This window comes from Tachysurus vachellii, chromosome 11 (genome assembly GCF_030014155.1).
Source record: "Tachysurus vachellii isolate PV-2020 chromosome 11, HZAU_Pvac_v1, whole genome shotgun sequence".
Classification (NCBI taxonomy): Eukaryota; Metazoa; Chordata; class Actinopteri; order Siluriformes; family Bagridae; genus Tachysurus; species Tachysurus vachellii.
Genome location: NC_083470.1, coordinates 4,478,169 through 4,491,435, shown reverse-complemented (window position 1 = coordinate 4,491,435; position 13,267 = coordinate 4,478,169). Strand labels below are relative to the sequence as shown.

At 39.9% G+C, this 13,267-nt stretch overlaps 1 protein-coding gene across 1 annotated transcript in view; it reads left to right on the top strand.

Moving 5' to 3' along the window:
• The window catches only part of plxna3 (plexin A3), a 197,180-nt gene extending 187,687 nt beyond the window's left edge, over window positions 1-9,493 (top strand). Inside the window, exons 28-32 of the mRNA XM_060880759.1 lie at window positions 77-267; window positions 1,338-1,507; window positions 1,669-1,881; window positions 3,389-3,539; window positions 5,357-9,493. Of these exons, the coding sequence (XP_060736742.1) occupies window positions 77-267; window positions 1,338-1,507; window positions 1,669-1,881; window positions 3,389-3,539; window positions 5,357-5,452 (821 nt within the window). The 3' untranslated portion in view covers window positions 5,453-9,493. The remainder of the gene's footprint in view (window positions 1-76; window positions 268-1,337; window positions 1,508-1,668; window positions 1,882-3,388; window positions 3,540-5,356) is intronic.
• Window positions 9,494-13,267: the final 3,774 nt, after the last annotated feature.

Genomic DNA, 13,267 nt, shown 5'->3' with positions numbered 1-13,267 from the left:
GAAGGTACATTGTGTACCAGGATATGATCTGTCATTATCTGACATTGTGTGGGTTTTATGTGCCTTTCCGATACAGAGAGTTTGCTCAGGACTTCGAGCAGTCCGGACAGCCTGCGCTCTCGAGCGCCCATGATCACCCCTGACCAGGAGACTGGCACCAAGCTGTGGCACCTGGTGAAAAACCATGAGCACGCAGACCAGCGCGAAGGCGACCGCAGCAGCAAGATGGTGTCTGAGATTTACCTCACCCGTCTTTTGGCCACAAAGGTATTCACACATCCATTCATCTACCTGTCCATCTAACCAACCGTGTATTTTTCCATCTATCTATCCCTCCATCCATATGTCTCTCTATCTTTTCTAATCCATCTATCTATTCAGCATTTGCCTGTCTATCTATACAACCCTTTATTTGTCCATCCATCCATCCATAAACATATATTTTACAAACATATATCTAAACTCTCCATCCTATATTTATTCAGTGACAGATCCGTGCAGTTATCCGTCTATTTATTTGTCCACCTAACCAACCATTTAGCCGTCTATCCATCCGAACATTCAACAGTTTTTAGCAACTGTGCATACATGCATCAATCCATAGATACAGCCATCAATCTATCCATCCAGCTATTTATCCAGCATCTATCCTTGCATCCATCTATCTGTGCAGCCAAAAAAAAAACCTAATCGTGCAAATACTTGTCCAACCATCATACCATCTATCGAATTAATCATCCTTCCATCTGTTCAGTCATTCATTTATTCATTCATTCATCTATCCAACCATCAGCCTACTGTATATCTCTATTTAACCAGCCAACAAACCTGCCATTCTTATCTTCATCCATCCATCTATCCATCCATCCATCCATTTATCCATCTGCCCACCGAGTCATCCATTCATTCTCCTATCATTTCATTCCTCAATCCTGACCATCAATGACTCCTAGTGATATCTCAGCATTGCATGTTTTAGCAAGCTCATGCCCATAAAACTGAGTCACTTCTATATAAACCTGGTCTGATTTGTTCCAGAGCGTTATTGAAGCTAATCATAAATCAAAGTTAAAATTAAAAGGACAGTAAAGGCTTTAAATTGTGTTCACTGAGCAGAAGTATTTATGGTATATAGGCTGTATTCACTGCATGATGCTGAATTAAGCTGCATTATATGTGAACAATGTGTCTTCCTCAATGCACTCAGCGAGCGTAACTGAGAAGCAGCACTAAGAGGAACGACTCCTCATAAAGGCCCGATACGCTGGTCAAAGACGGGGTGCATGTTGAACGGAGCATAAAATTCTAACCGCCTGCTGTATTTGCCGCACGGTCAGGGCACACTGCAGAAGTTTGTGGATGATTTATTCGAGACGGTGTTCAGTACGGCTCACCGCGGCAGCGCCCTTCCGCTGGCCATCAAGTACATGTTCGACTTTCTGGATGAGCAGGCAGACAAGAGACAGATCAGTGACCCAGATGTGCGTCACACCTGGAAGAGCAACTGGTGAGCCAACACACAAACACACACACAAATACGGATAAATTTACAGTACGTTATTTCACATGATGCGGTATTTATTCATTGAATGTACATCTCTCTCTCTCTCTCTCTCTCTCTCTCTCTCTCTCTCTCTCTCTCGCTCGCTCGCTTTCTCTCTCTCTCAGCTTGCCTTTACGGTTCTGGGTGAACGTGATTAAGAATCCGCAGTTTGTGTTCGATATCCACAAGAGCAGCATCACGGACGCATGTTTGTCGGTGGTGGCTCAGACCTTCATGGACTCGTGCTCAACATCGGAGCACCGTCTAGGCAAAGACTCGCCATCCAATAAGCTGCTGTATGCTAAAGATATCCCCAATTACAAGAGCTGGGTGGAAAGGTATGAGATCATTAAAACCCTTTTGCTTTGTTAGGATTTGAGTAACTTTTCCTAGCCGTCTGTGTCAGAAAATTGTTTAACGTAAAGACGTATTTTGGCCAAATGTACTTGAGCTGGAACTAAAAGAAGAGTGTTGATAACAAGTAAAGAAAGCATTCAGCCAATTTAGTCTAAATCACACCACTAAATATGCGTTATCACGTATACAAACTTTAACTGTATTATCATCCAGATCTCTTTGGACCACATTTAGATGACCCTTTCCGGCATTTGGCAGACGCTCTTATCCAGAGCAACTTACATTATCTCATTTGTTTTATTCGCTTATTTATTTTTATACAACTGAGGGTTAAGGGCCTTGCTCAGGGGCCCAACAGTGGCAGCTCGGTGGACCTGGGATCAAACTCACAACCTTCCGATAGGTAGCCCAACACCTTAACCACTAGGCTACCACATGACCACGTTCTCTACTTGAGTTTGATGAGATAATATCAATATCCTGTTATTGATACTAATCTCAAAGTGGCCGCTGTTACCATCCTTTTGGCCATTCTAATAGATAACGTATCATACAACGTACATCGATTAAGTATGGGTAAGATCTCAACTGCCTTTCAAAGTAACTGTTGTATGGAAGTTTTATTTACTTGGTGAAAAAAATAACTTCAGACACCAAACATACTTTAAATGTTGGACTACATTTCATTCATTCATTCATTCATTCATCTTCTACCGCTTATCCGAACTACCTCGGGTCACGGGGAGCCTGTGCCTATCTCAGGCGTCATTGGGCATCAAGGCAGGATACACCCTGGACGCTGTGCCAACCCATCGCAGGGCACACACACACTCATTCACTCACGCACTCACACACTACGGACAATTTTTCCAGAGATGCCAATCAACCTACCATGCATGTCTTTGGACCGGGGAGGAAACCGGAGTACCCGGAGGAAACCCCCGAGGCACGGGGGGAACATGCAAACTCCACACACAGAAGGCGGAGGCGGGAATCGAACCCCCAACCCTGGAGGTGTGAGGCGAACGTGCTAACCACTAAGCCACCGTGCCCCCCTCAATTTAATTCAATTCAATTCAATTTAATTACCTTCCTACAAAGATCATGTTGGATAGCTGGCTGAATATGATTCATTAGACAGTGACTGATCGTGTTGTTGCTGTTAAAATGACCACGATGAGCCATACAGAGGGTCCTATGTTTGAGATGCATGAAAAAGGAAATGCAGTTCTGTAGGCACCAGGACATCTGTAGTAGAAAAATTTCTAAATGGTTTTGCAGGCCGCCACATGCCTTGTTTGATTACCAAACATACCGTTGCATATTGTTATGGAATGAAACTTGTTCCTTTGTAAACACCCTCACAGTCAGCAGTGGCAGTGAGGCTGTGTTTGATTTCGGCATGCTGGCAAATTCACATTGATTGCCGGGAATAAGGAGAGCATTGATCGTGTGTGTGTGTGTGTGTGTGTGTGTGTGTGTTTTCAGGTACTACAGAGACATTAGCAAGATGCCGAGTATCAGCGATCAAGACATGGACGCCTATCTGGTGGAGCAGTCCCGTCTCCATGGCAGCGAATTCAACACACTGAGCGCGCTCAATGAGCTCTATTTTTACATCAACAAGTACAAAGAGGAGGTGGGTTCAGCTCACAGCGTTCCCACAGGATCCATTCACACCCATTTCACACTGATCCCAGACCTGCTTTATTCCATTAACAGTTTTAATTCTCTCTGAAATGTCAAATGTTTTTTTTGTTCTTTATGCAGTTATAGTCAGTGATAAACTCCTGTTTATTCCTGTGTAACAGAAAGACTGAGTCATGTGATCGTTTGGTTAAATGTGTTCATTTACTTCATTTGCTGATGTCTGGATCATTAACTATGGATCCCTGCATTCATTCATCCATCTATTTAGCCTTTTATTAATCCAACTGTCTATTCATCCCTCAAGTACTCCATCCATCAGTTCTTTAAATAGTTCATTCGTCGTCTATCAGTCCATCCTTCAGATAGTTAGTCCATAAATATATCCATCCAGCTCTCAAAATATTAGTCCATTTATCCTTCAAATGCTCAAATAGTTAGACTTTCCATCCTTTCTTCAAATATTTAGTCCAACTATCCATCCAGCTATAAGTCCGTTTATCCACCCACCCATCTACTGTATAAGTCCCTCCATCCATCCATCCATCCCTCATATAAGTTAATCCATCCATTCATTCATCTCTCATATTGTAAGTTCATCCATCCATCCATCCATCCATCCATCCCTCATAAGTCCATCCATCTATCTCTTTATATCACAAGTCCACCCAACCATCCCTTAAAGTATTGGTCCCTATGTCGCTCATATTGTTAGTCCATCCATCGGTCTATCCCTCAAATATTTTACCCATCCTTCCAGCCCTCAAATAGTTAGTCCACTCATCCATCCCTTAGATATTCAGCCTATGCCTTTATCCCTCAAATGGTCCATCCATCAAATTGTAATTTCATCCATCATTTCCTTAAATACTCAGAATATTCATCCGTCACTCAAGTAGTCCACCCATCCATCTATCCATTCATCCATCAATCCCCCCATGCCACAAATAGTCAGAACAACCATCATATAATCAGTCCATCCCTCCCCCATGAAACAGTAAGTCCATCCATCCCTTTTGAAGTCCATAATATATATCTAATTTTCTAGTTTACAAATATTTGTATGTCTATTTATTTATTCATCCATCCAAATTGATGTACTGCAGTTTTGCAACCATATTTTCTGACCATAATTCTTCAGGTTAAATGTTAAAAGTAGTTTTTTCTGTAGAAGAAGACTTTTCTGTACACATTAGGGCAGCTGGGTAAAGGCTGGGGCATTCTGTGGAATTAATAGCCTGTTATTTTAGTTTATTCACGGAACACGCATTTATCTATCCATCCACTTATCTGCATATCCAACCAACTGTTGTTCCAGCCAGTCTATCTGTTTATCGATCTATCCGTCTATTAAAGATTGTGGTGATTAATAATTCATCGATCCTTGAGATAACAAATACCAGCGTTCCTATAAACAGTGTGCGTTTGCAGTCCTTTATATATAACGCGACTGCATCAAAACAACAAAAATCATCAATATGGCTAATTTTGAGGTCAATTATAAACCGCAGAGGAACAAAAAAAAAAAAAAAAGAACTCCATGTCGGCCAAGCAGCGATGAGTTTTATATATTTTTCCAGATTGCTTAAGAAAGTTGGTTAAGAGAAAAAAAATCCATGAATTGCAAATTCCATTTTCCGTAAGATCGGGTCGGTTTTGATGTGCGTGTCTTTTCAAACGGTCCGTGACAAGAAAGCTGACTACAGAATATTGAATTAGAACATGTGTGTGTGTGTGTGTCTCTGTGTGTGTGTGTATACATGTGTGCCTATCAGTTAATGGCTTCTCTTTCGCCCTCTCATCATGCAGATCTTGACAGCACTGGACAGAGACGGGTACTGCCGCAAACACAAACTGAGACACAAACTGGAACAAGCCATTAACCTGATGTCTGGCAGCAGCTGATGGAGCAGGAGGAGAGGAAGAGAAGGGGGAAGAAGAGGAGGGTGGGAAGGATGGAAAAAGGAAGGGAAGAAGGGAGGGGATGAAGAGGGAAAGGGGTTGGCTGGAAGGCTCTGAGGAACTGACCGGCACAGAAACATCCATAGCTTGTGATGGAAAGAAGAGAGACTAAACACACTGGACAATCACCACCCAAGCAACCACAGCACACGGATGCCCAATATTTCACTATTTCTCTGGACCAGAACCTGCACAGCCAAAACGCCGCAACTCCTCTCCATATTCTCTCTCTCTCTCTCTGTCTCTCTCCCTCTCTCTCTCTCTACTCTTTATATCTCACTGTGTGTTATTCTCAGTCTCAAGATAGAAGTTTCATCTTTGCCCTGTTCTCCGTTTGGGTTCTGTCTTTCTGATACTCTCTCTCTGTCTCTCTCTCTCTCTCACTCTCTCTCTCCCCCCTCTTTCTCTTTCTCTCTCCCCCTCTTCCTTTCACCGTCTCGTTGAGAAGGCAAACTGCCAAAAAAGAAAAAAAAAAAAAACTTTTGGAATCGGACAACTGTGGATCACTAAGATACATTCCAATAAGAAACGGTGACATGTGCCGTTGCCGTATAAGCTGTGCTGAATCGTAGAAGCCAGTGCCATGAAGGGGGAAACAAAGAAGCCGGAAGCAAAACGATGCAATTTAAAACAGTGACATTTGTAAGCTCTGAGAGAGGCCCGGTGGTCCGAGGAAATCTGAAAATTCAATTCAAGCGCTCACTTCTTAAAACATGAAAAAAGTGGGCATGGAATACAGGAACCACATCCTCTTTTCAAACAATCCTCGATTGCCATAGGCCAAAATAAAAAAAAAAATAAAAAAAAATAGCGCCTTTTCTCACATCCCTATAATCTGTCGTGATTCTGGGGCCAAATGGACCTGAGCGGTGCCAATCAGCGCCCTTCAGAGCTTGCCTTTCTGTTAACGTCTGGACATACCCCTGAACCCCGACTCGAACATGGCCTCAAGCTGGCCACTTCTGCCCTAATGGGGTTTTTTCCCTTGATATTGTAACCCCTACCCCATACCCCCCACCCCATTACCCCGACCTCCACCCAATCCTCGGTTCCTGAAATTTTTTTGTATTATACCACTGTGTTACTGTGAGGGTTGGAGTGTTTTAACTCAGATCTGTGGTCCTTCCCTGAAGGGAAAGGGTTTCAAGTGTCATACTTTGATAACAGGCATCCTGACCTAATAGATCCATCCATCCAAGAGCAATAAGTCGAGTTTAAAAACGGAAGCCATGAGTCAAAATTTCAGCGTCCCATTCCAAACCACGAAAAATTCCCATCGATTTACGTTTTTGTTTCCATTGTCGCTGTTTCTGAAAATTCTGAAAAGCGTATCTTGTGTAAGCGTTACACCAAGCACAAAAAGAAAACACTGTCACACTGTTTATCTTTCGATCATTCGATCAGTTGATTGATTTTAAAAGGCATTTTGGCGTTTGAGTTTCCGCCGCAGATAGTTGCAAGTCTCGGATATTCGTCTCAGATTTTCTATCAAAGCGCCTCGGTTCGTCCCTTGGAAACGCTGCGCTTCAAAATCCTGTCTTTATTCTACAAACGACACGGCCTTAAATCATCCGTCCTTTTTCATTTTCCTTGACCCTAGCGTCTCAAGGAAAACACGAGGTACTCTGGGGGGAAAAAGTCGCAGCAATTGGAAAATAATACCAGCTTTTTTTGTTTGTTTTTTCTTTTGCTACACGATTCTGAGTTTTGCCCTTTGCTTTTTAATGGAGTATTTATTGTGCGTTCTAATTTATTGTGTTATTTATTTTTTCTCCAACGCAAGAATGTACGATACATTATTTCGTTGTACAGTATCGCGATCGATCATATCGTCTCCTCTGTTTTTGCCAACGTGTAAGACTTTCCGTACGTAGACACTTTCTTAAAGTCGTCCGTGAGGATTTATGCAGCTGCGTGAAAGTTTCATGTTTTCATTATAATGTGTACATTTCGAAGGTTAAAAGAAGTCAAAGTAATCCGAGCAGACTAATGGGGGGGAAAAAAAACAGAAACGAAACAAAGCAGAATTCAGTTGGGATTTGGAGTGTAGGAAGTTGTCCTTGGAAATAGCCGCGCTTATTAATTATGCTTTCAGTTGGACTGCGAACGCACAAGGACGTCTGGGTAATAAACCCAAAATGTATGTGCTTCACTGGCCTTTAGCGGAATTGAAATCTTCAAACATTTGCATAAATTATTAAGATTTCCTGGTTCAATTCGGACAAATCCTCCTTCGCTTTAAAACTTTCTCAATTCGGCGTATCATCCAGCAGCTGCTCAGTAGTTGGTGTTAATTCCCTATAAACTTATGGTTTCGAATAATCTTGGTGCTTCTCTACAACAAACACACCAGTAACTGACCGAAAAAAGTACTTCATGTAATCCAGTCTTTTTTCCAGCTTGGAAAAATTTGTTCAGGACGTTTTCATTTTCGTCATGATTCCGAATCACTTTAAAACTTCACGTCATCGGGGTGAGGTGAAGTGAGGTGTTTCGTACCAGAATTTGGAGCTTGTTAACATTTAAAAAGCAGCCACAGAGATAATTAAGTCATATCCTTTTGAACATTTGTTTGTATTTTTCCGTGGGGTTGGAAGGAAGAGGAGGTAGAGGAGGATAAGGAGGAGAAACGGGGGACGGCTAATGTGGAATCTGGGTCTGATGCAACAGGAGAAGAAACAACTTGCGTGCTCGAGTGACGAAGGTGCCAGGTCAGCAGAGAAACCACTCAGTAAAATTAAATCCAATCATAAATCTACACCAAAAAAATTAAATATATAGAAATAAATATATCTATATATCAAGATCAGTTTGATTGACCACATCTCAAGGTTTACATCCGAATTCCTGAACTGTGAGTAAAAGCCAAACGTACTGTCGGGAAGGGCCTCCTTCTCCGCATACGCACTGCCTGTAAGACTAACAGCCATCAGGGCGATTAATTTTTTTTGTTTGTTTCTCTCTCACACTTTTTTTTTGCTTTTTTTTTTTTTTTTTTCTGCTTAATAGAGAGTTTCTTGTTAAACGCTCCTCTGGCCGTACGGTCCGAAGTCGTCTCTTTTCTCTTTTTCGTTTTTTGCAGCAAAGCCGTTCTAACATGCTTCAAGTGTGTAAAGTGAAAAAGAAGAAGAAGGAAAAAAAAACGCTAAAATACTATACAAAGCACCTGTACTCGTGAGGAGAAGAGGAGTGAGTGAGGGGGGAAAAATTGTGTTTTTCTGTAGAATCGCTAGAAGAAAAAAAAAAAATGTGTTTTTTGATCCATAACCTACATTTCAGTCAGTGTTCTAGTTATAAAAGACGTTAAAAAAAAAAAACACACACACACATTTTGTCTCAGTTGACTTGATTCTAATTTATTTGTCTTTTTTTTGTCTGTTTTTCCCAAATGTTATAATCAATTATATGGTTGAGACTTGTTTACAGTTTCTAAAGATAAAAGGAGTTTATTAACATTAACAATGTGTCTGGAGAGGAAGTAGCTTTGTGTCTGACTGGCTGATTGACTGAGGAATGAATGACTGCTTTGCCTAGTCCTTAATTCTATATAAATATATAAATATATTTTGTATAATTATTCGTTCCGAATGGTTTCTTTTTAAATTATTATTTTTTAGTCACGTCTCTGTTTTTGTCATTTTCATCCTTTTCATTTTTTTTTTTTTTTTTTTTTTTTTTAAGTTAGTTCACAGGAATTGTAGGAATGAGTCTGTTCAAACGCTGGCTGCAATGAAGTGTTTTGTATATATTTGCACTTTTTTTTACTCGACGCGCAACGGTTTTTGAAAGATCGGACTCTTGACGACATTCAAATGACGAGCATGGTGTTCATTTATTTTCTGTTTTGCTAATTAAAAGATATGTGGATGATGCTGTATATTTCTTGAATGTTTCTTTGTATATGTTGTCATCTGCAAGGACTATTTTCTCTCAAAAGATTGATGTTTTCATTCAAAATAAAGACAAGTGGCTCAGTGAAAACCACCGGGTGATCGGACGTGAGATCAGATTGAATAATCAGACTGTATGTGTGTGTGTGTGTTCACTTGCAGCATGTTTGATGTAAAGGTCTTAAATGTTTAAGGTTTTTTTTTTTATCATTAATTATAACAGGAAAACATAACGGGTAACAATTTACATTTATATTTGTATTACGTAAAATGTATTACTTTTTACATTTTATTACTTATTATTTATATTATTCAACACCAACATTAGACTGCAGTATGGAACTTTAAACTTATATGCTAAAAGGTGCAGCGTCAATTAGCTGCAGGTCATTTTAACGAAGATTAAAAATGCTTTGTACATTCTTGTATACATAGTAAAAAAAAAAAAGAAAAGAAAAAGAAATACTGTGCTGACGGAAAAAATATAACTAGGCTAGTAGTATTTAATGCTTAACCAAACAAAAAACATAAATAAAAAATATATATATATATATATAAATAAATACAAAAATAAATAAATGAATACATAATGTTTACTGCTTAGCCAAACAAACAAGCAAACAAATAAATAAATAAATAAATAAATGTACCTAGACTGGTCATGTTTACTGCTTAGCCACCAAACAAACAAAGAAACAAACAAATATAAAAATAAATAAATAAATAAATGTGCCTAGTCTGGTAGTGTTTACTGCTTAGCCAAATAAATAAATAGATAAATAAATGGAATTAGTTTGGTTGTGTTTACTGCTTAGCCAAAAAAAAAAACACCCAGGCTGGTAGTGTTTCATTATAAAAAAGAAAGAAAGAAAGAAAGAGATGTTTGGTGTAGTTCTTCTCAGTGATGCTTCAGTGATCGTGTAAGATCGTGTTTCGAACATCAAGTCTTTTATTATGGTTATTGTCATACAGCTGGTACACAGTAAAAGAAGGGATCACCGTGCTGCATAAAATACAGACCTACAAGAGACAAAACTAAATAAATTGCACATAACTGCACAAACTGAACAAACTGTAAAACAGTCCAGTGCAATAATACAGCACAGTGCAGCTTTGCCCAGTACAGTAGAATGTCAGCAGAGCTAGCATGTTTTTCTTCAGAAATTACCAATAATTACAGATAATATAGTTGAATGAGACTATAGAATAGCTAAAGAGGTTTCATGAAACATCAAGAGGCCCAAAAGTGTCTGCTCTAAATCATCTAGTGATGAAATGAGAGCAGCAGAGATTGACTCCTAACACTTTTCTCCAGGGAGCGTTTAGTCGCAGGATTGCAGCACGATGACTACACACTGCGGAGAAGTGCGTCTGCTCAAGTTTCCTCGCATTGACAACTTTCTTCATTACTACACTAATATAAATATAAAGAGAGGTCACTGGGGAACATTTTAATTGGCTGAATAAACTAACGCAAATGAAGCAAAGTGCTCAGGTACACAGACACGGAGGAAAGTTTTTGAACACCTGGAGATCACCTTATTATGGTGTTTGCTACAGACAAAACAAAAAGGTAGAAAATGTCAATCAAAGGAACGTTTTTGGTTTGTCTACGTAAACATTATGCAGCTGGTTGCGCTTTTACCCTAACACTCATAAGATTTAAACACAATATATTTAGCATAACCACATATCCCAAAGTGTCTTGTTGGCCTTATACAGTACATCAGTAGTTTATCTTAGGAATACACTGTGGATGGGAAGGTGCAGAATCATATGTATGTGAGGTGTGGCAATAAAAATGTAGTAAATAAGCATAGACCGTTTCATATGGTAATGCATATGAAATGGGAACGCTAGATGAAATTCATTATATAAATGTGCTAAGTTCACACATTTTCTAAGATGAATTTTTATTTATGGCTATAACAGGGTTGTTTCATCTATAAATTGATTTAATAGTTCAGCAAAAAGGGGGGCACGGTGGCTTAGTGGTTAGCACGTTTGCCTCACACCTTCAGGGTTGGGGGTTCGATTCCCGCCTCCGCCTTGTGTGTGTGGAGTTTACATGTTCTCCCCGTGCCTCGGGGGTTTCCTCCGGGTACTCCGGTTTCCTCCTCGGTCCAAAGACATGCATTGTTGGTTGATTGGCATCTCTGGAAAATTGTCCGTAGTGTGTGAGTGAATGAGAGTGTGTGTGTGCCCTGTGATGGGTTGGCACTACGTCCAGGGTGTATCCTGCCTTGATGCCCGATGACGCCTGAGATAGGCACAGGCTCCTTGTGACCCGAGGTAGTTCGGATAAGTGGTAGAAAATTAGTGAGTGAGAGAGTGAGTTAAGCAAAAAGGCAGAGCATCAGGCTTTAGGACCCTGAGGACTATATACAAGTCAGTTTTAGGAACTTGGCTTGTTTTAAAACTACCTGTTAAAAATACTTATAAGTAATTAAGAAATGTAATCATACAGGGTGTGTGTGTGTGTGTGTGTGTGTGTGTGTGTGTGTGTGGAGTTTGCATGTTTTCCCATGGTATTGTCAGTGGATTGGCATCTCTGAATTGTCTGTAGTGTGTGAATAAGTGTGTGTGTGTGTGTGTGTGTGTGTGTGTGTATGCTCTTTGATGGGTTGGTGTCCTCTGCAGCCATGTATAGAATTCCAAAGGTACATAAGACGGATGGATGGATGGATGCATGATGAGGCATTTGGGGGTGGCACAGAAGTAGCTTTTTTGCCTCATAGCTCCAGGGTCTGAGGTTCAATCCTGTTCTTAGGTTACTGTCTGCCCAGAGTTATTTACCTTAGGTAGTTCCAAGTGGTTTTCCTCCAGGTTCTTCAGGTTCCTCTTGCTATCCAAACACATTGCATGTGGATTTGAATAGGAGAATGAGTGTGTCTGCTGGTCTGCAATAGACTGGTGTCCCAAGCAGGGTTCATCTGGTGTTTCCAAGTTTCACCATGACCTTGTCAAACACTGAAGATGTTTTTTTTTTTTTTTTCCAAATCTGCTTTTGTTGAGCTTGGGTTTATTTTGAACATGTTGACTGGTTTTGTTCCTCATACCTTAAAACCCTAAGCAGCAAACATGTATAGTGTATTATTTAATACAGTTTTCTCTGTTATACATTAGATTTTAAAAGGACTCATGTTTCCAGCTGTGACCATTTTACATTTATCACTGATAATTACATTTTCAATGCTTGATGGCCAATTTTCTTCCTTTTTTTTTTTCTTATTTCTTTTTTTGGAGATAAATTAGTCATCACCAGATTGAGGAAGTTTGATGCACCAAACCTGGGCTCTGTACTGAACCCTTGCAGCACTTAGCATTTAACTTTGATGGCTCTTCTTGAGAAGCACTCGGCCGCTCCGTAAAAGCCTTTGATCACTATGATTTTGAATGAATGCAAGAGAAAGCCTACTAGTATTCAAAGTAACATCAAATTACTGTATTTTGCTCTTAACATTATGAACAAAATTGTCTGACAACCTTTTTTCCACATAATGGCTGATTCAGAGGGGGGAAAAGGGATGTGTGATGAGTTCTTTTTTTTTTTTACATGTATAAAACCTAGTTGAGCCTAAAACACTTTTTGACGGGACCAAAACGGCACCTGGGACCGTGCGCCATTATGTGGTCTGATTGCATAAATGCAGCATGAAACATCACCTCTCAATTAGGAAATATGGATCTCTGTTGTACATGAAGATGCTCCATGATTTGTACACTAACATATAGTGCAATTTATTTCGTTTCTCGCTGTCTGTTTTTTTACTGGCTGATATTTTAGGTTGTCACCATGAATATTTATTGAACAGAGAGGTGTAACATCTGAAGGGGATAAACAAAAGTGGCACACCACTGACAAAAA